Source organism: Capricornis sumatraensis, chromosome 8, assembly GCF_032405125.1.
Source record: "Capricornis sumatraensis isolate serow.1 chromosome 8, serow.2, whole genome shotgun sequence".
NCBI lineage: Eukaryota > Metazoa > Chordata > Mammalia > Artiodactyla > Bovidae > Capricornis > Capricornis sumatraensis.
The window spans coordinates 83861999-83884615 of NC_091076.1; the positions used below are offsets into that span (position 1 = coordinate 83861999).

Below are 22617 nucleotides of genomic sequence, written 5' to 3' on the forward strand. Positions count from 1 at the left end.
CTGTGATTGGGTCTCCCTTCCATCCATTAGTCCAGTCTGCACAGCCAGCCAAAATGCTCCTTCTAAAATGAGGTCAAGTCCAGAAGAATGGATAAAGAAAAAGTGGTACACATATACAATAGAATACTACTCAGACATTTAAAAGAATGAAATAATGCCATTTGCAGAGACATGGATGGACTTAGTGTCATACTGAGTGAAATAAGTCAGAGAGAGAAGGAGAAATATCGTATGACATCCCTTACATGTAGAATCTTAACGCATGATACAAAACAGAAACAGACTCACAGACTTAGAGAACGAACTTATGGTTGCCAGGGTGGGGGGAAGGGATAGTTAGGGAGTCTGGGATTGATATGTACACACTGCTATATTTAAAATGTATAGCTCAGGGAACTCTGCTCAATGTTCTGTGGCAGCCTGGATGGGAGGGGAGTTTGGAGGAGAGTGGATACATGTGTATGTACGACTGAGTCCCTTTGCTGCCCATCTGAAACTAACACAAAATTGTTAATTGACTAGTAGCAGTGGTATCCAACTCTTTTGCAATCCCATGGACTGTAGCCCACCAGGCTGCTGTGTCCATGGAATTCTCCAGGCAAGAATACTGGAGTGGCTAGCCATTCCCTCCTCCAGCGGATCTTCCCAGTCTAGGGATTAAACCCAGGCCTCCCGCATTGCAGGCAGATTCTTTACTGTCTGAGCCACCAGTATAGCTACCGTTAACTGGCTATACTGCAATATAAAAATAAGTTAAAAATAAAAAGTAAATAAAACGAGGTTGGGTGAGTCACTCCTCCTTCCCTCAGCCCCCAACCCCAGCTGTCTGCCCTGCGCCCCTCCCACTTCGGCTGCAGCCATGTGCCTGCACTGTTCTCGTCCATGTTTGTTCATGGAGCTCCACGGATGGGGGATCTCTGTCCTGCCCCCTGAGGTTGCTCTGTTGCCTAAAATAGTGTCAGACACACAGTAGGCACTCAAAAATGTTTGTTGATCTAATTGCATGAATGTCAAAAGGACCTCTATTCAGAGCGGGGGCTCCCAGAACATGAGTCAGTGCGTGGACGAGGCTGCCATCTAGTGTTGGGGCCCCATGCAGCTTTGGAAAGGGGGTACCTAAAAGGCTTAGCATCTCTTGGGGCCCTGGGATGTGAAGTTAGGGGGTATCAGAGAGGACAGCCATCTACCACCAGGGGCCACCCCATTCTCTAAGCCCATGCCCATCAGTTAAGACCAGATCTGCATCACAGACACTGGAGGGAGAAAAAGAAGAAGCAGGTGTCTGGGCTGGGCTCTGCCACAGAGATGTTATAATACTGATTCGAAGTCAGTTGGGAGGAGCAAGTGTTCAGTGCGGAAATGGGCGGGCATGGAGAAGACAAAGTAACGCTCGTGTGACCTCCCTGAAGTGTTGTGATCTGGGCGAAACACTGCCTTCTCCTGGAGGCTGTGGTGAGGTTGAGCGAGGCCAAAACCTGGTGCGGGGTGGGGTGGGGGAGGGTACCAGGTAGGGCCGGAACCCCTGCCCCGTCCACACCCCTCCCTGCCTTCCAGTGGTTGCTCTGGGTACTGCGATGGTGATAGGGCCCTGGGGATGCTTGGGCCTGGACATCAGAACCCAGAGACAATCCAGCCCCTTTACCAAGCTCCCCCAGCACCCAGGTTAGACAGCACATTAGCAGCAGTTGCCATCATATGATCAGTACTACCTGAAGAGTGAGCATTTTCTTCTGTGCCAGGTTTGAGGGCTCCTCCCCAAGGACAGATTAATTCCCAGCAAAGGGTACAATACAGGCTGATCACAGGTTTAACTGCTATGAGTTTAAAACCACAACACTGTATAATTGTTTCATGACAGGATCCCTTCCAAAATTAATATACTGGAAAAAAAACAGATTATACCATCCCACGCCATTACCGAAAACATGTCCCAAAGCCAAATGTTGAGGGCCATAAAAAGAATTCTGTCCCCTAAGTGTTTACATACAATTTATAATTACATCTTTCCTTTAGGAGGAAATCAATCACGTACTGCTAGTATTTTCCTTCTTTTCTTTACTCTCATTTTTGTCTTTACAGCTGAATCTATAGAGAGTGGTGGAGACTCCAGTGAGCTCCTGATGGGGGTGCCCTTTCTAACAGTGAGTCACCTCCTTTGTCTCAATGGTACTGAGATATTAAAACTCACACTTATTACTAGTGCCAGAGCTCTCATTCCCCTGGTTTTCGTGCACATAAAATAAAGACAAAGTGTGAGCTGATACTCACAGAACCACCTAACACGACTGCACAATGGCAGGGGTGCTGGCACCTGCAGCAGAGACAGACCTGCTGATGGGTGACCTGCCGGCCAGTGCTCCTAGTGGCTGGTTTGTCAGCTGATGCATGGGTCTGAATTCACAGGAATGGGGCAGACTGGGGATATGTGACCATGTACAAAAGCGCCAGCTGTACAAAAGCTGATACGAAAACATTAAGGATTACCCGCACTTAAAACCCAAAAGCTCCACAGACAAGTGCAATTTTTTAATCTAACTTGATTAAGTCAAAGGATGTAACTTCATTACGATCAAGGTAATCTCATTACATTTATGAATTTGAATGATAACTGTTGGAATACATTCCAAATAGCCCATCACAGTTTATGAAGCTTTCACAGACCTTTGCTATGACATCACTGAGCTGAAGATCTGTACGTATTTCCTCAATGTGAGAATAAGAAAGCTAAAGCCCATGGAGTGAGGAAACCAGTAAAACTGGTTTTACGAAGTCTTTCTCTAGAATCCTGAATAAAGGGAACATGTGCTATGATTAAGCAGTTAAATTACTGACAAACAAATGGTTAAGACACACACTAAAAGGCAAGTAGAAGAGGAAGGATTGGACTAAAGCAAAATAAAATTTAAGTTATAGTCCATCTTGTCCAGGCTATGGCTTTTCCAGTAGTCATGTATGGATGTGAGAGTTGGACTATAAAGAAAGCTTAGCACCAAAGAATTGATGCTTTTGAACTGTAGTGTTGGAGAAAACTTTTGAGAGTCCCTTGGACTCCATGGAGATCCAGCCAGTTCATCCTAAAGGAAATCAGTCCTGAGTGTTCATTGGAAGGACTGATGTTGAGGCTGAAACTCCAATACTTTGGCCACCTGATGCAAAGAACTGACTCATTGGAAAAGACCCTGATGCTGGGAAAGACCGAGGGCAGGAGGAGAAGGAGATGACAGAGGATGAGATGGTTGGATGGCATCATCGACTCAATAAACATGAGTTTGTATAAACTCCGGGAGTTGGTGATGGACAGGGAAGCCTGGTGTGCTGCGGTCCATGGGGTCGCGAAGAGTCAGACACCACTTAGCAACTGAACTGAACTGATTCTGTTTTTAATTTTTAAAGCAATGTGTGTATGTGTTTTTAACATTTTGAAATAGTATAGATAGATCTAATATGGTAGGTCTCCTTCCCCCACCACTTTCAATACTCTCCTCAAAGTAACATCCTTATATCCTTCCAGGAAAACAGTTATGATTTCAAAAATTAAATCATGTATTTAAAAATCAAAACACATGAGGTCAGACTCTACACATCATCTTATTTTCCCCACTTAGTAATAATCTTTCCCTGTCAGTACATACAAATCTACTGTGTCCATTTTCATGGCTGCACACTATTCTGCTATACCAAAATCTCATTATGCAACCAGCCCTGGACTGATACACACTTGGGTATTTCCAGTGTTTTACTGTTACAATAATGTCACAACCAAACATCTTGTTCATGTATATAGGCATTCTTTTTCAAGTATATCAGTTCAGTTCAGTTCAGTCGCTCAGTCATGTCCGACTCTTTGCGACCCCATGAATCGCTGCACGCCAGGCCTCCCTGTCCATCACCAATTCCCAGAGTTCACCCAAACTCATGTCCCTCGAGTTGGTGATGCCATCCAGACATCTCATCCTCTGTTGTTCCCTTCTCCTCCTGCCCCCAATCCCTCCCAGCATCACAGTCCTTTCCAATTAGTCAACTCTTTGAGTGAGGTGGCCAAAGTACTGGAGTTTCAGCTTTAGCATGAGTCCTTCCAAAGAACACCCAAGACTGCTCTCCTTTAGAATGGACTGGTTGGATCTCCTTGCAGTCCAAGGGACTCTCAAGAGTCTTCTCCAACACCACAGTTCAAAGCATCAATTCTTCGGCGCTCAGCTTTCTTCACAGTCCAGCATAATGCTAAATGCTAAGTGGTAGAAATCCTTGGTGAAAGATCATACATGTTACAAATGTAGATAGATTTTGCCAGATTGTCCCTGTCATCAGCAGTATGTGGTGTGGCTCCCTTCACCCTTAATGAAATAAAAAAATTATCAATCATTTTGTAGTTCTTTTTTAAAATTTATTTTGGCTGTGCTGCATAGCATGTGGAATCTTATTTCCCTGGCCAGGGGTTGAACCTGTGTCCCCTGCTGTGGAAGCACAAAGTCCTAACTGGACCACCAAGAAAGTTCCTCAATCGTTTTAATTTTTACTAATCTGTTAGGGGAAATCACTAATTGTAATTATTGCTCTGAGTTATATCTTTTTACCTCTAAGTGAGACTTAGTATCTTTTTTCTGTCGGCTGTGCTGGGTCTTCATTGATGCTGTTGTCTTGTTGTGGAGCACAAGCTCTAGGGCTAACAGACTCAGTAGTCATGGTGCACAGGCTTGGTTGCCCTGCAGCATGTGGGATCCTCCAGGACCAGGGACTGAATCTGTGCCCCTATATTGGCAGGCAGATTCTTAACCATTAGACCACCAGGGAAGTCCCAACATCTTTCTAGTGGCTATCTGTATTTCCTTTTTATATGGACTACTCATTTTTCTTCTGTACTATTTTTCTTATTGATTTATACCAACTCATTGTAAATAAGCCCCCTTTGTTATATGTCTTGCAAATAATTTCCCCTTATTTACAAAGCAGTGTTTAATATTTATGCGATTTTTTTCACCAGTTGACTTTTATGCTTGACTATGACTTCTCTGCTTGTTCTTTCCAAGGCCGAGACCACAAGTTGATTCTCTGATGTTTTCTCTGCACGTTCATGGTTTCACTTTTTAAAGTTTAAATTTTAATCTACTTTGAATTTATTCTGATGAAAGGCATGAGATAGGGATCCAGCTTTATTTTTTCCTAAAGACTCAATTAGTCGTTACTTGTGAGTGAATTATCCATCTTGATAGAAAATACTACTGTAATCCTACACGGAATCCTCCAATCCTGTGGACTGTCTGCTCCACTGAATAGTCCTCCCCGATCGCTGATGTTTCAGAAACTTCCTGGTTATCTGAGAGTATTTATTCTTCTAGATTAGGGTTTATCAACAGCGCACTACTGACATTTCTGGCAGGACCCTTCCTTTCTGTGAGGGGCTATCCTGTGCCTTGCAGGAAGTTCAGCAGCACCGCTGACCTCTGCCCACTAGATGGCAGTATCACCCCCAGTGATGCCAACCAAACCTCTCTGCAGACTGCCAGTGGTTCCCTGGGTTGGGGTAAAGGGCAAAATCGCCTGAGGTTGAGAACTGCTGTTTCATATAAATTGGTATCATTTTATCAGTGTTTCTGCTCTCGAATTACCACTGATACTATCACTGAGATGAAGACAAATTCATAGGATACTTCAGACATTTGTTTTATTTAACATATCTACTAAATTTAATCTTTGTTATATTTAGTCTTATTCAAGAACCAGCTATATACCCTTCTACTTATGCATACCTTCATTTATGTCCTTTAAAAAGTTTTAAGATTTTTTAAAAATATACGCCCTTGTCATATTGTTTGTGTGCATGCATCCTCAGCTGTGTCCAACTCTTTGCAACCCCATGGACTGTGGCTCTTCTGTCCACAGAATTCTCAAGGCAATAATACTAGAGTGGGCTGCCATTCCCTTCTCCAGGGGATCTTCCCTACCCAGGGATCAAACCCGCGTCTCCTACACTGGAGGTGGATTCTTTACCCACTGCACTACCTGGGAAGTGCCAATATTAAGCTTATTTACCTTTTTCATTCCTTTAGAAATGGGATTATTTCTTATGTTATTATCTTTCCTAACTAGTTATTGATGAGAAAGCTGTTGGTATTTCACATTGTATAATCAGCCACACACTGAACTCTTATCATATCTAACACATTTTTAGGACATGATAAGGTTTTTCTAATGATACAATGTTATTGTCTGCATAAAATCACCATTATATTCTAACATGAACACCCTCCTATGGCTCTCATGTCTCACTGCCTAGCTTAATACTTGAAGAAAAAATTGGTGATGGTCAACCTTAAGTCATTCTTGATTTTAATGGAAATACTTCTAAGATTTCACCATACAGCATAATGCTAGTTTCGGCTGGAGATACATACATTTCATATCACTAAAGAAGTACCCATACACTTGTAGTCTACCAAGAGTTTTGTTTTTGTTTTTTAATCAGAAAGAAGTGAAAGTGAAATCAAAGAATGCTCTCTTTGTCCAAGGAATGTTCCATCTCTATCGGGATGACCTCATGGTTTTTATTTAGCCTATCAATATTGTTTGATGGATTATATTCCTGAATTTCCTGGTAAGCCAATCTTGGATGCCATAAATCCACTTGGTTTTGCTATGCACTACTGCTGTTAATTTGTTGAATTCTACTTGCTAAAATTTTCACCTCACGTTTTTACATCAATATTTTGAGAGTGAGGTCAGTCGGTTAGTTTTTTAGTGGTTCTTTGTTAACTTGTAAAAACAGTCTTAGGCTGGCTTGATAAAAAATATATTGTACTTTCATATGCTGTATTTTAAAAACAAAATGTGTGAGGGCTTCCCTGGTGGTTCAGTGGTAAAGAATCCACATGCCAATGCCGGAGACACAGCTTCCAGCCCTGGTATGGGAGGATCCCACATGCCACGGAGCAACTAAGCCCAGGAACCACAACTACTGACCCTGCGCTCTAGAACCCCGGAGCCGCAACTGCTGCCCCTGCGCTCTAGAGCCCGGGAGCCGCAACTGTCGACCCTGCGCTCTAGAGCCCGGGAGCCGCAACTGTCGACCCTGCGCTCTAGAGCCCGGGAGCTGCAACTGCTGACCCTGCGCTCTAGAGCCCGGGAGCCACAACTGCTGAAGCCCATGCTAGAGCCTGTGCTCTGCAACAAGGGAAGCCACTGCAGCGAGAAGCCTGAGCACAGCCACTAGAGTCGCCCCTGCTCACCGCAAGTGGGATAAAGCCCGAGCATCAATAAATAGAATTATTTAGAAAAACCAAATGTGTGTATATTAAGTATGAAACCAGTCTTTCGAAAAGTAAAATGGTCGTAGAGAAACATGAGGCCATTCCCACATCATAAAAAAAGTCACATATATTCTTTACAGATTCAACTTTTTGAAAACTGAGTAAATTAAAATATACTTTGGAAAGTTAATCTGTGATATTTTACGTAAAAGTAAAAAAGTCATAAGCAGGCTACCATTAAACCCCTATCATAAAGGAACATTTCAGCTGTTCCCATCTTGGATGACTGAGCAATACATTACTATTATTTATGGGCCTGCATTGTGAGTTGGACCACGGAAAGCTCAGTTTTCTTATCTACATGCTGCAAAAGAAAATGAAATATATTCTTTGATGTTTTAAGTTTCCAATGCTCTGAATAATGGATTGTAAAAAAACCTTTTCTGTTTCTCAAGAAACTGCTAACACAGAGAATGCCCACGGCTTTCAGCGGCCACCGGCGTCTGAGCGACTGTAAGCAGCCTTCAGATCTTCCTGGTCTCCACAGGACCCAGGACGCAGGCTGGGCAGCTCCACCAGGGACCTGCGGGCCCACGCACTCGTCTACACCGCTGCACCAAGACCCCAAGACAGCCCCACGGCCTGTACCACTCTGCCTGAATCCCCATGAAGGCCACACGTGCAAAGTGACGGACAAGCAGAGGGGCGGAGGGACACACAGGGCTCCCCACCGCCTCCCTGTCCCCTTGTGTCTGTCTCCCCGAGACATAGGAAACCCCCCGTTGTGGAATGTTGTCGCCTAAAAGCTCCTGACTCAAAGTGGTCCTGACAGACCTGAGCCCTGAGACGCTTTCAAATGGACAAGGACCTCCAGGGCTCCTCCGCCCTGGGCTCCCCCCACGTGCCGCGCCCCTCCCCGGACCCCGCCCACCTACCCCCACCTCCCTGAGACCCTCCCACCTGCCCGCCCCCACCGCCTGAGTCTCTCCTTGTCCCCACTCCCGCCTACCTGAGGGGCCCCTCAGGCGGCTCTCGGTGAGTTCGGAGATGGCCCCGGACGTGGATGTCTTTTTCAGCCGAGCTGCTACCCCGGAAGCAGCGGCCGCCCCGGGCTTGTTGAGGGTGTCCTCGCTGCTGGCCCGCTTGAGCTAAGAGAGGTAGGGGAGAGAGGGTGAAGAGATGCGTTTTCCGGAAGGAGCACCATAAACCGGCAAAGCACGGAGCAGGCCCCATCTGCCCATCCCGCTCCTCGGGCAGTGGCGGGCCGGAGGAACAGCGCAAGAGTGGACAAACCCGGATGCCCTCGGTTCTGGCGTGGTCATCCAGCACTGCTTCAGAGATCCGTGTAAGGTCTTGGGGAGTCACCACCCATCAGTCACATTCAAATAATGAAGTTTTTAAAATATGATGTATATTTTTATGTATTTATTTGGCTGAGACAACCCCACCCCCTCAAACAACCAGGGATGGAACCCATGCCCTGTGCATTGGAAGCAGGGAGTCAACCACTGGACCACCAGGATGGTCCCAATGTATTATTGTATTTTTCTTAAAAGACTGGGAACCAACAAAAAAAGAACTATATGGCACACAGAAATCAGGATAGAGCAACACACAAGAAATTCAAAGACAATAGAAAGTAGCACAAAAATCTCTGGAGGTTCTTCTCTTCTCAGAGGGAAGAGATACAAACAGGTGAACATCCACAGATGCCCACCCCAAGCGCTGGCAGGTGACCCCATACACAGTGTTCAGGCAGAGGAGAGGGACTGCTGTGGGGCCAGAAGAATGGTTAGGGATGGCAGAAAGACAGCAGGGCCCCTGCTCCTTGTCTGTCTTCTTCCCCAGCACGGAAGGCAGAGAACAAACATTTGCTGAAAGTTATTGAAGTGTGTCTAGGGGTGGGGGGGGGTGGCCCTAAATGAGCTCACACTCTAGCCCAGGTCAACCATACCTGAGCTGAAGGAGAAAAACCACAAATAAGTTCTCCCAACCACAGAGAGTCTTGGTTAAAGATGGCTGTGGAGGGGATCCTTCTAGAAGATGAGGCAGGCAGGTGTCCGGAGCCTCCGCAAACACACACGACACTGAGAAACAGCATGAAAATTCCCTCGAATCAACGGAGACCTGGAGCAGGAAGCCCAGGCCACCACATTGGTCAGGGGCTCCATCCTGCTCTAGGGCCATTTCCTGAAGGTTAAGGAGCCCAGAGAAGGAGAACGGGGAGCGGGTGGAACAGAGAGCCTAGGGGCCCTCCCCTCTCACCACAGCCCCCAGAGCTGCTCCCACCATCCTGGACACTGTGCTCCGAAGGCCTACTGCCAGGGTGGAGCTGGGCATCCACCCTCAGCACATGCAATGTGCCGAATCCACGGGCCAGGGTGCACACGGGCCACAGCGGAGTGGGCGGCCTGTTCTCAGGGTCAACAACCAGCACAGGGGCTAGTTCCTGTGCGGTGACTCAGAATACGTCATGAACAGTGAGGGAAACAAAAACGGGAGGTGCGGGCGTCCTCACGGAGCAGGTGCCCTGGACCAGGCCTGGAGGACCAAGTGGATGGGGATGTCCCTGAGGCTGCAAGTGTACGCTAAGAGCTGGGGGCAGGGAGCAGGGTGGGGAAGGAAGGGGGAGCACATGGGGCCAGGGCAGGACCCTCCCAGCTCCCCGGAGAAATACGGATGAGGAGAAGCAGAGACAAGGATTTGGATGTGATAAGCAGACAACAGGGAAACCCATCTGTTCCAGCCAGGCGAGCCATCCAGTTCAGTCTGCTGGAGAGACCCCTCTGTGAGCAGAAGTGAAGGAGGGATCGGGCAGGGTTGGGGAGGGGAGAGAGGAGGCAGCTGGAAGGGCAGGTGGGGTAGGGGGAATAGAGAGAGCACCTGGGGAGGCGGAAGGAAGGCAAAGTCAAGTTCTTGCTGTGAAGACTGGGTGGTAACCCTGTTTGGAGGGTCAGAGGCAGAATTAAGGGAACAGACAGGAGCTGATGACATGCAGCAGCCTGGGTCCTTCTAGGTCCTTGACTCACATGCTACTTCTGATTCAAAGCACAACTTGACTACACTGGATTTGACAAAGCGCATTAACTAACTCACTAGAGGCTACATGGGTGAGGCAGGACTGGGAGGCAGGCCCGGGACTGCGTTTCCAAGGCCTGTATGATTTCCACTGGGCTGGAGCCCAGGAGGAGCCAGGAGACGCCGGGGACACCACCGGGGCTTGTGGACAGGGCTGAATGAAAGCCATGTCACGTGGGCAGCACAGGGTGGCAGCTTAGGGCACCAGCTCCAAGTCCAGACTTGGAATCCTGGGTTGGAATCTTGGCTCTGCCTCTTACTGGCTGTGTGACCCAGGGCAAATCACTTTACCTCTCTGTGCCTTTTTTTTTTACCCTGTGCTTTTGTTTCTTCACCTGATAAACAGATCAAGCCATGGTATGGATCCGAGTGAACTCCGAAGCCCACTTCTGAGTCCCATTTTACCAGCTGTACCCAACTTCCTCGGCCTCTTCTTGGACTTTGGGGTCCCAACCTGTATTATAAAAAGATCTGATCCCATCCTTCACTGGCAAAAGGATAAGACAGACGTGCTCCAGGCCAGTGGCGTGCTGTCTCCCTAGTGCAGCATGGCCCATTTGGGGGGCAGCAAAGCTTTTACAGGGAGCTCTTGTACATTACATTTCTCCTGCACCTTCCACGTGGAATTCCTTTGGAGAAAGAGTCGCTGCTTAGTACTTTCCCAGAGGCAGGACATACAGACTCCAGATTGATCCCTCCTGTCCTCTGAGGCACACAGCCGAAGACTCTCTTATTATTTCTTGGAGGCAATATCAGACACAGAACGTTTCCACTGGGCCAGAGCCTAGGAGGAGCCAGGAGACGCCGGCCACACCGCTGGAATGAGGTTCCTAATTCATCTTCCTCTGTTCACGGCTGCATTCTTGGCTTTGTTCCCTGGTCATCGAATGCAGCTTCGGCACCACCTAAGATCTCTGGCTTGTTACACAAGATCCCTACGAAAGCATCGGTCTTGCTTTGATGTGTTTAATAAGTATTTTCACCAACGCTTCCACTGATATTTAAGCTGCTGAGCACCTGTACATGAAAGCTTACAAAAGGAAAATGTCTGAACAGCTCACAGATTCATGTAGCTAAGATATTCCTTCAATTCCACAAAGATGGGGATGGGGAATGTCAAAGTTCTCAAATAATCGCACAAAACACAATCTGGTCTTTCAAGGTGGAGAACGTGTTAACTGTTGGAACAGTGGTTCTCAAACTTCAGGGTCTGTCAGAATCCTAAGGGTCTGTTAAAACACAGATGGATGCCTGCACCCCAGCCCCAGTGCCCCTACCAAGTTTCTGATCCCCTAGGTCTGGGTGGGGCCTGAGGATCTGCATTTTGGACGAGTTCCCAGGGGATGCTGGTACTGCCGCTGTGGGTCCCACACTTTGAGAACCAAAAGGTTTTAGAGTAGCACTGTCAGTGGAAATATTATACAAGCCATGGGCGTAAGTTTACATGGTCTGGGAGGAACATTAAAAAACATAAATGAAACAGGCAACCTTAAATTTAGTGATATATTTTCTGGATGCAATACATTAAAAATATTATCAATTAATGTAGAACACACAGATGAAGTTTTTTCCTTTTTTCACACTCGCTCTTCAAAACCTGACGTGTGTCTTGCACTCACAACACCCTTCAGGGCTCATCACCGCCACAGGGGCTGGTGGTTCCTGCTTTAGGCAGTGCAACTGTGGAACACTCTTTCCTGAAGGACAACAACAGGACTGACCCAGTCCCCAAGACTCATGAGGCTACTTTACGGGGACCCTGAGCCCTGGCTACAGGAAACTGGATGGGGTTAACACATGACTCGTGCCCACCAAGCAGAGACCTTTCCCAATACTTTGCTTGTTGCTTTCTTTTAACCAACCAGAAGCAAGCATTAGCTGGCCCTCCAAGGAATGGGGGGGGGCACGGGCAGGACTGACTGCCAGACTTCATACCACGTGACAAAGAAGATGACAAAGAAGCAGAGAAAGGTGACGTGAAGTCCCGGGGAGTCCCATCCTCTCTACGCTCCGGTCTTGCACCTTTGTCCTGCACACAGTGACCTGGAACCTCAGATGTCTTCCATAGATTTCTCTTCTGTTCAAGTCAATGTTCTGTCATTTGTGGCCAAGAGAGTCCTGACTAACAGACATGGGCCTTCTAGCGGCTGGTGTGACATGGCCTGTCTGCATCCAGGAGCTCGGGGGGCTTGCCTTCCTGTGCTGGGCTCAGTGACATGAGAAGGACTCACAGTAGTCCCCCTACCCCTGCCATCCCATCCAGGCTCCTGTTCCTCCCCACACACATCTGCTCCTCCACGGCTCCACAGCTCAGGCCAGCGTCTGAAGCAGGGTCTTTCATTCTACTTTCGGTGCATGTGTTTTAGTTTTCCTGTTTTGGGCCAGTGAAAACATATCTGTCTACACTTATATGTGTCCATCTTCTGCAAAGCAGTCGTAGGTAATATGTGTGTGCTCAGTCGAGTCTGACTCTTCGTGACCCCATGGACTGTAGCCCACCAGGCTCCTCTGTCCATGCGATTTCCCAGGCAAGAATACTGGAGTAGGTTGCCATTTCCTCCTCTAGGGGATCTTCCCGACCCAGGGGTTGAACCCGCGTCTCCTGCACTGGCAGGTGATTCTTTACCACCGAGCCACCCGGGAAGTCCTGTAAAGCAGCCGTAGTGAGATGTTGACCATGGCGTCCAGGTGGTGGGATGTCATGTTCAGTGTATAATTGAGCTTCTCTGACTGCTCAGATTTCAGCAGTAAAATACTCAAGGGGGAAGCCACTTGCTTTTCTGTCAATGTCTGTCGCCTCTTTCTCTTCTGTGCTCTGGGTTTTGTCTTCTTCCTCTGCCCACAGAGGCAGAGAGGAGAGGAGGGTCAGACAGTACGGGGGTGAAGCTCTCGGCTATTCCTTCCCCCAACCCCAGCACCCTCTTTCACAGGTTCAGGCCTGGTGACCCCAAGGACCAGGACAAGAGCCGAGAGCCTCCAGAGGAGTGTCTGCGTCTCCCCTGATGTCCTCCCACTGGAACCAGTTTCCAAAACACACATCCATCAAAGGCAGAAACGGCTACCATTTTACTGGTTCATCGTCAGTAGGAAACACACCTGAGCTTCACCTGTGATTAAACACTGCTTGAAAATATTTTAATATATTTCAGAAGTTCTCAGGGTCGGTTATGGGGGAAATGTATATATTCATTTAAAATCCACATTGAAGATGTCTCCCAATAGGTCCAAGACAATAAAAATTAAAACGATGGAAATATTGGTCAGGGCCAGGATAATAGAATAATGATAAACAAAATTATGTGCAGGGCACTATCCACACTTACATCTCAGGGCAGATACAGTCCTCACCCCATCTCGGAGCAGCCACACAGCCTGCCTGAGGTTCCACAGCCAGGAGCAGGCAGAGCTGGGGTCCTGATGCGGCCTGTCTGACCCCCTCCTCAGCGAGCTGTTCCTACACCCACCGCCCCTGCCGGGCATTCAGCCCACACTGAGCACTGCCAGGGAGCAACAGGGCAGCACAGGGGGAACCCAGAAGCTGTGTGCACACAGCCCAGGGAGCCAGGCTCGGCGGGGTGGGAGGACACTTTACTCCCCTCTGAATGGGTGGGGAGAGCCTGGAGGATTTTAAGCAGAGGAGCGCCTTGTGTTGACTTGTGTTGAAAGGACCACCCGGCTTCTGTTGAGAATGGAACGTAGGCTGCAAAGTCAAGAGCAGGCAGGTAGTCCCTGGGATGTTTTGCAGGTGGACCATGGGATGTGAGGAAAGGAGGGTTTGGGGATGATGTCAGGGCTCTGCCTGAGCGACGACAGGACAGAGTTGCTATTTACTGGAATGGGGAGAGTCTAGAGGAGCAGGTTTGTAGGCAGGAGAGACAGAGGGGAAGGAGAGCAGTCAATGTTGAGTATGTCACCTTCAAGGGGCCTTCCAGACACCCAGGAGGTGGGTCACAAAGGCAGCCGGAGGAGCGCTGGCTGGAGACACAGATCCAGGTGTCACCCCCACGTGGTGTCAGAATTCATGAGTGGACGCTGTCACCTACAAGAACTGTCCTCACCAGGAACAGTGCCATTCCTCAGGGAGTGTGGCAGAATTTTGTGGGTGCGTCTTTAGCTGTCACTGTGATTGGAGGTAGTACTGGCGTCTACCCAGTGGGAGGATGGAGACCCCAGACATCCTTCCAAGAACCTGGCAGCCTGGCACAAGGAACTGTCTGCATCCACATTCTTCACAGATCACTCAGACACTCACTGAACTGGAGCGTCTTTGATTATTATCCCAGTGGAGAGCACCCCTTTGTTTTACGTATAAAGACAATGTGTTTCTTTCTTGTAAGACTTTAAGATACACTCAACTTTCTAAGAAGAACAAGGGAAGACTGCACTTGGGTTCACAACTTCACCAAGAGTGCTCAGCATTCAAACCATCACCCCAGCCTTCCCGGTGCCCGAATCATCAACACGATAACCCTGAATCTGTCTGCCTGGAGCGGCCACATCCATGGGGCACCAAGAAGCATCACAGGTCCTTCAGTGGAGCCACGCACAGGCAGTTGCAGGTGGAAACATGAAGATTTAATTATAAATGATGTTCCTTCTATAGTTAGGATTCTACAATGATTTCTCCAGAGTGTGTGTGTGTGTGTGTATGCAGGCCAGTGACAAGGTCTCTGAGTTTCATCTCAGGGTGTAAAGGGGTACCCCAGTCCACTTATGTTAGGAACCCCAGGGGTTGAGGAGGAGCCAGCAGGGGAGACCCCCAGGGGCTGCCCTGGTTGAGGGAGGGGAACCCTGAGAGGAGAAGCCCAGATGCAGGCCAGTGGGGCAGTGACACCTGGACTATGAGGACCCTGGTGACCCTGAGCCCGTCCAGTGGACGCTGGGGTCAGATTCTGGCTGGAGAGTCCACATGGTCCAGCAGGGGGTTGCCGTCTCTGTCTGACTACAGATTTCCTCTCGAGCCCAGGGCACCCCGATGCACCCCCTTTGCTCTGTGCCTTCAGGTCAAGCTATGCTGGGGCCCTCCTGGGGCCTGCTCACTGCCTCAGGGCACCCAGCAGCCCTGCCCGGTGTCCCATCCATACCTTGCTGAGTCGGGACTCAAAAGCCAGCGAGGTGGAAGACTTGGAGCTCTTCATGCCAGGAGAGGGGACAGGGAGGGGCCGGGGGCGGTCCACCCCGTGGCTCCCTGCCCTGGTCACTGGACTCCAGGGCTTGGCTGCACTCCTCATGTTTGTCCCAAGGAGTCCTTCTGTACAAAGAGTAGAAAAGAAAACCCATGTGTCCACACTTGACAGAGCTTCACCATGCACCATGGGCATCACCGCTGTCATGGAGAACAAGCCTCCAGATGAGGATGCACAGAGAGCACCTTCCTCCTGAGATGGTACCTTCCCACCAGGTTCCTTTCTACAGCTTCACAACAGCTCTCACTGAACTACTGAAAACACACGTGCACCATTACCGATGTTCTGACATGGTGGTGGTTTAGTCACTAAGTCGTGTCTGACTCTTGCAACCCCATGGGCTGACCACTAGGCTCTTCTGTCCATGGGATTTTCCAGGCAAGAATACTGGAGTGGCTTGCCATTTCCTTCTCCAGGGGATCTTCCCAACCCAGGGATCAAACCCAGGTCTCCTGCACTGAGGCAGATTTGTTACTGACTGAACTATAAGAGAAACGTTATGACATTACTCTTCAGCAATGTGGAAATACATGTATCTCCCCACATAAAACAGGTCAGCTGGAGTCGAGACATACTGTATCTTTAAGCCTTGCCATTTCAGGGTTGACAGTCGAGCAACTTACATAATTTCCAAATAGACATAAATGAATTACTTGAAAATTCAATTTCACAGAAGCACAGCTTATTTTTCTTCTTTTGGACAAAAATGGTATCAATTAAAAATTAATTGGGAAGATTTTGATCAGGCAGACCTGCCATTATAGGGTAGAGTTACTCAATTAAAATATTCTAGGAAAGACAGTTTGTGCAAAGGAGCAGGATGTCGTTAAAACCTGGGGGAAACCCACATCCAAAGGCAAGGAAGGTGGCCTGAGTCCTGCCATCACTGCTGAGGATGTGGGCCGGCTGGCCATGAACCTCTGAACCCATTTCCCTCTCAGCAGCACAATGGGACTCCACTCTGCCTGTCCTTGTGGATGCTCACGACCAGGGAGGTGAGGTCAATGACCAAAACCACAGATAAGAAACAAACTGGAAAATGCACTTTAAAAACCACCACCAGGTGACTGGATTTCCCTGGTGGCACAGTCAGTAAAGACTCCACCTGCAGTGCAGGAGACCTGGGCGTGATGCCTGAGTCAGGAAGATCTCCTGGAGGAGGAAATGGCTACCCACTCCAGTATTGTCGCCTGGAGAATCCCACGGACAGGGGTCACAAAGAGTTGGACACGACTGAGCAACTGAACCACCACCAACCACCAGGTGACAGCGACGCCAGCAGCTGCACTCCCAAGTATTCAATCATGTCCAACTCTTTTGTGACCCAATGGACTGTAGCCCACTAGACTCCTATGTCCATGGGATTTCCCAGGCAAGAATACTGGAGTGGGTTGCCATGCCCTCCTCCAGGGGATCTTCCCACCTCAAGTACTGAACCCTCGTCTCCTGTGGCTCCTGCGTTGGCAGGCAGATTCCTTACCACTGTGCCACCCGGGAAGCCCCAGCATTCGCAGGAGCTGGGTCTAATTAACTGCTCGCCTCCTGGATCGTAGCTGGTGCTCAGCAGCCCTGGGCCACCTCTCCCCTCACCGCATCCCAGGACACCCCTTTCTGCCCCCGAGAAAATGAACGGCTGCCTCCCCCAGCCTGGCTCAGCACGGATGTCCTCCTGTTCTTGTCTCCTTTCTCGGAGACATCATTTCAACCAACGGCCTCCAAGCTGGGGCCACCCAGCCCCTGCTCCTACTTAAACAGTTTAGCTGGTGGCCAGTGTCCAAGACCGTACCTGGCACTCGTTCTGAGCACTGCTATCCTGTCAGCTGTGCCAATGCGACTACAGGTGAAAATGATATTTTAAGACAGTGATTTGTTTTCTAAAGCATTTCTGAGAAAAATTACTCACAATTTCAGTCATATGACTAGTTCAATAGTTTATTAGTCTCAGCTTGATTCCAGGTATCACGATTTTTAAGATTCTGTATTTAAACAACCATTTCTTGTGTATTTCACGGATGTTTAGCACCAGCTGTTTTTCTTTCTCGGCCCACAATTTTTAATGCTTGTTTCCACAGCAACAAGGAAGAATTCCTAGGTTAAGACCTATAGAGCAACTCATTAGGACTCTCAATATAAAATGAATGAACACAGCCTGAGTGATTCTTGGAGAGAATTACTGATGAATTTTACCCATGACTGCAGAACCAACCAGTGACATATCAGTCTGACTCATGGAGACAACAAATAAAGTATCTGTTTAATCAAGGCACTCTTTCAGGTGATGACTGCAACTACTTAGAGATGACTATTGCAGGACTTACTTGGTGAAAACATAGGTGATTCTATACCGAATCTGTGCTTTCCAAAATCTACCCATCAACCCAGAAATGAAATGTATCATACTCATTCCCCAGAAGAAAGATAAGACCTTGAAGAGGAAAAGCAGAAGGAAGGTGATAGAAAATCTTCCCAATGTTTCCCTAAGCCCTTGGCATAAAAAAAGAAAGAAAAAGAAAGGAAGGGGGCTTCCCTGGTGATCTAGCCTGCCAGTGCTGGGGACACAGGTTCAGTACCTGGCTCAGGGAGATCCCACACGTGCCACAGGGCAACTAAGCCCATGAGCCACAACTACCGAGCTCGTGCTCCACAACAAAAAAAGCCACAGCAATGAGAAGCCAGTGCGCTGCAATGAAGACCCAGAGCAGCCAAAGATAAATAAATAAATCTTAAAAAAAAAAAAAAAGGAAGGGAAGAAAAACGGGAGGGGGAGGGAGAAAGAAAAGAGGAGAAAGGAAAGGGGGAAAATGCATCTCAGTCAAAATTCCAGATCGAAACCTTAATCTCTGGCAACAAATCTGACAGCCTTCCAGACAGTCACCTGAAAGGCCTGCAGCCACTTCTCGAAGGCTGCGGTCACTTGCTCTGAGGCAAAATTCTGGGGTTACTTCATTTGCATCATCACATCTTTATTCTCCTAGAACCTTGAGCCCAATCTGATTATTCCCAGATGCAGGTACACAGAGGACCTTCCTCCTCTGGGCCCCTCCACACTGCCTGACTCTTCATCCTTGGGTCCCTTCACACGTCTTTCCTTCATTTTCCCAGATGGAGACATCTATCTTGTATTCATGCACCAGCCAGACTCTTCAAATTCCATCTTCTTCCAGAATTCAAAATATATAGAAATGAAATAAGTAACATCTCCCCTTGAACCAGGAAGAGAGTCCTATTGGTAGAGAGTGCCGGGGGAGGGGTCCTGGGGTGGTTGCTGTGTTGGGGGGAATACGCCCTGAGGCTCCACCAGAGCAGTGCCACTTTCCTGGGACGAGGGTGCTGGGTGGGGGTGCTTCAACCTCCAGCCGAGCTGAAGGCCTGCTAGGCGCCCTGCTCCCCCCACTCCACGTCTAGGACTTCATTAAACATCGCCTGCCCTTTCCAGCAGGACCAGGTCTTCCTCGTGTTCCCCAAATCTTCCAAGGCCTCCTCTTTCCTTTGCTCTGCCAACACCCAGCCCTGGGCTTTCCAGGAATGGACCCCGAAAGGAACATACTTGGAGCCATCCACCCACAGTGCTCGGCCTGCTCTGGCCCTGCTCTCTGTCCACTCTGCAGGATCCTCCTGCTGGAACTGGGCAGGGCGCCAGGCCCACTCCCAGCTTCTGCAGACTTTCACCCAATCCGCTCCCCACTGCCTCCTCTCCGACCCTCCTCTCGCCCCTCACCCATGGCCTGGCGCTGCTCAGCCCTCTTCACGTGTCATCAAGCCCTCATTATAACCCTACAAGGTAGCATCACCCTCAGTCTAAGATGGGGACACTTGGTTCTGTTTAGGAGGTTAAGGAACTTGCCCAAACCACAGAGTTTATGATACAGCCAGGATTCAAATCCAGTTTTAATCGGCTCTTAGACACCAGGGATGGGTACAGCCTCCCTGGGTAGTGTTCTGAGGAAAGCACACAGGCTTCAGGATCCAGAGCTCCTGGTCTGATTCCACCTCCATTGCTCACTGCACAGGCTCAGGCATGCTTTTCAACACACTACGATTCCCACATCTTCACCTGATTTAACAGAGTTTTTGGTGCCTGCATCACACAACAGAAGACACTCAATAAGCACCAACTGCCTACTCACAAATGCTCACAGTGTTCAGCCAAGAGCTGTTTGGCTTTGACTCAGCAACACCCAGTGATGGAATCACGGACTCAATGTCCAGTGGCCGGAACCAGACAGACACTCCAGACGTAAGCAAGGTCTCTCCTTGCTCACAGAGCAGCCTGTGTTCACCTGGAAACCTGACAGAGGGAAAGTGCAGAGGAGGGTGAACAACGAGCAGACACCCCACAGTCACTGGGACTGGCCCCAGTGGCTGAAAGGCAGCACCGTGTGCATGCTGATGAACGATACTTCTCTTAGGTTTATGAGCTCATAACAAAATAGACAGATGGGTTCCAGCCAAGCACAAGATGATGGGGGAAAAAAAAAAAAGATTTCTATGATTAATTCCCTGATTTCTAAAAATTCTTCTAACCAACTCAAAAGGATCAAACTGATCAAGAAATTACAGTTGACTTTTGAACAAAGTGGGGCTTAATTTATTCATCATTTATAGTCGGCCCTCCATGTCTGGGTCCCTCCATGTCTGTGGTCCCCTCCACGTCTGTGGTCCTCCCACATATGTGGTCCCTCCGAGTCTGTGGTTCCTTGGTATCCACAGATTCAACCAACCATGGACCAAGATGTACTGAAGGATCCGCTGTGGAAAAAACCTACTTGTAGGTAGATTCATGCAGTTCAAACCCGTGTTATCCGAGGATCCGAGGTACACTTAAACTTAGGGACTTACTCCACAAGGGCAGGGAGAGGGTCTTCCCAGGGCTGATTTCCTTAAATTGTTCATTTTATATTCTTATCAAGCTTCTTTCCTCTCTAGAATGGTGTAAGACTTCTATTTAAACCATAACTCATAAATTGAGTGGAGTTAAGTAAAAAAGATAGAAGAGAAGGATAGGAAGAGAACAGTCAGGAACATGACACGGTCCATGCAGTGGGAGGGTCAGACAGCATGCGGCTCAGCTGCTTTAGCGCCGCCTTCAGAGCTGTGCTGGGGGACTGGTATCTCAGGCCTCAGACTGGTTACCCTTTTAAGGCAAGAAAATCGAAAGGCAGCTGGGAAACCATTCTGGACCATCGCAAATAATAAGGAGTGTCCGGGGGTGGGAGAGGGCATTCAGCTTTGCACTCCAAGTACAATAAGCCCCAGGAAGCCGAGAGGAGGCATTCAAGTCTGAGAACAAACAAAATAAGCATGTTCACATAGCTCAACTACCAGGGGACTCGGCAGGAAACAGAAGGCAAGTGAATGGCACGCTGAAAACATCCAGCAAGAGCTTTCTAGAACCCGCGCTGGGCTTGCTCTTGACCTCTGCAGTGGGGTGGGCGGAGGATTCTGCCCCCAGGGGACATCTGACAGTATGTGCAGCTGTTCTGGGCTGTCACAGCTTGGCGGGGTACTGCTGGGGGTGGAGCCAGAGATGCTGCTGGACACCCCTGTACCCGAAGGGCAACCCCACAACGAAGAATGATCCTGCCTAAGCTGTCAGGACCCCAGGTTGCGAAACTGAGTTCCAGAGGAAGAGCCAGGCTCCTCAACTGGCACCTGGTTCGGTTCCCACCCAACCTGGGAATGTTTACGCTGAAAACCTGGCCGGAGAGCAGCCAAGGGAATCCCGGACTCAGGCTGGAGGCCAAAGGAAGCTCTTCAAAGCTTATTATTTCCTGTTGGTCTCGAGATGAAAAGTCATCCCATTTTGTTTAGATTCAATCCTTCCCAGTATATAAAGAACAAGTTTCTACACAGCATCAGAAAGGAAAAGGCAAATTCATATGGAGGACTTCCCTGGTGGTACAGAGGCAGGATAGGAATCTGCCTGCCCATGCAGAGGACACAGGTTCGATCCCTGGTCTGGAAAGATTCCACAGGCCGCGGGGCAACTAAGCCTTCGAGCCACAGTTTCTGAGCCCAAGTTCTAGAGCCCTTGAGCCACAACTGCTGAAGTCTGTGAGCTTAGCGCCTGTGTTCCCCAACAGGGGACACCACCACAAAGAGAAGCCCAAGCACCGCAATCAACAGCACCCCCTGCTCACCGCAACCAGACAAAGCCTACAGCAATAAAGACCCAGCTCAGCCAAAAATAAATAAATACATAAAATTTTGACAGAAAGTCATTGATCCCATCAGCAGAAGTCATCGGAAGAAAATGAGAACCAAGAAGGGATGAAGCAAAACTAAACAGAAAAGGACAACTGCACAGCACCAGCCCCACCATCTCAAGCTGAAAACACAGTCTGGAAATGGAATAGGGACTTACAGAAACTATGACTGACTGCCACAAGGTGGAGACCATAACGAATAGGGTTTAACCTAAAAAACAAACAAACAAACAAAAAAACCAGGAGGCTCTGGTCTTTAAATATGAAACGCAAATCCTGGAGAGAGGCTGTAATCTGGGAGCTATATTGAGATCAAACCCTCAGAAATACTGCCCTGGGCCATCTTTCTGTCTCTAAAGCTGAACCAAGAAGCCAGCGTCCCACAGAGCTGGTAGCCACTAACCACTGGCTGTTTCCTTACCTAGAATGCGGCTTCACATCAAAGAACGATAGAAAAGAGTCAAGGCCATACAAAAGGAGATGGAAATAAAGTACTTCAAGAGCTCTTTCTATAGGCACAGTTTCAAAAGGTCTATTGAAAGAGTAAGAATATATTGTCTAGTGCCAAGAGCATTCAGAGGGAAGGACAGTCTTTTCAACAAATGATGCTAAGAAAACTGGGCGTCGACACCAAAAGGATGAAGTGGAACCCTTACCTTACACCATAGGCAAAAGTTAACTCAGAGTGGATGAAAGACCTAAATGTAAGAGCCAAAACTGTGAAACCCGCAGAAGAAAACACAGGGGAAAAGCTTCATGACATTGGATTTGGCAATGGATTCTTAAATACGACACCAAAAGCACAGGCAACAAGATGTACTGGATGACAACAAAATTAAACACTTGGGACTCCCTGGTGGTCCAGTGCCAATGCAGGGGACATAGGTTCAGTCCCTGGTCTGA

At 48.5% G+C, this 22617-nt stretch overlaps 1 protein-coding gene across 4 annotated transcripts in view; it reads right to left on the reverse strand.

Annotated features, from left to right (window-relative positions):
- The window catches only part of SPECC1 (sperm antigen with calponin homology and coiled-coil domains 1), a 144724-nt gene extending 129171 nt beyond the window's left edge, over positions 1–15553 (reverse strand). For all 4 annotated transcript variants that reach the window (XM_068975991.1, XM_068975993.1, XM_068975992.1 and 1 more), the window contains exons 1-2: positions 15407–15553; positions 8254–8392 (exon numbers count right to left, since the gene is read on the reverse strand). In XM_068975991.1, coding sequence (XP_068832092.1) covers positions 8254–8392; positions 15407–15553 — 286 coding nt within the window. The remainder of the gene's footprint in view (positions 1–8253; positions 8393–15406) is intronic.
- Between the last annotated feature and the right edge of the window lie 7064 nt (positions 15554–22617).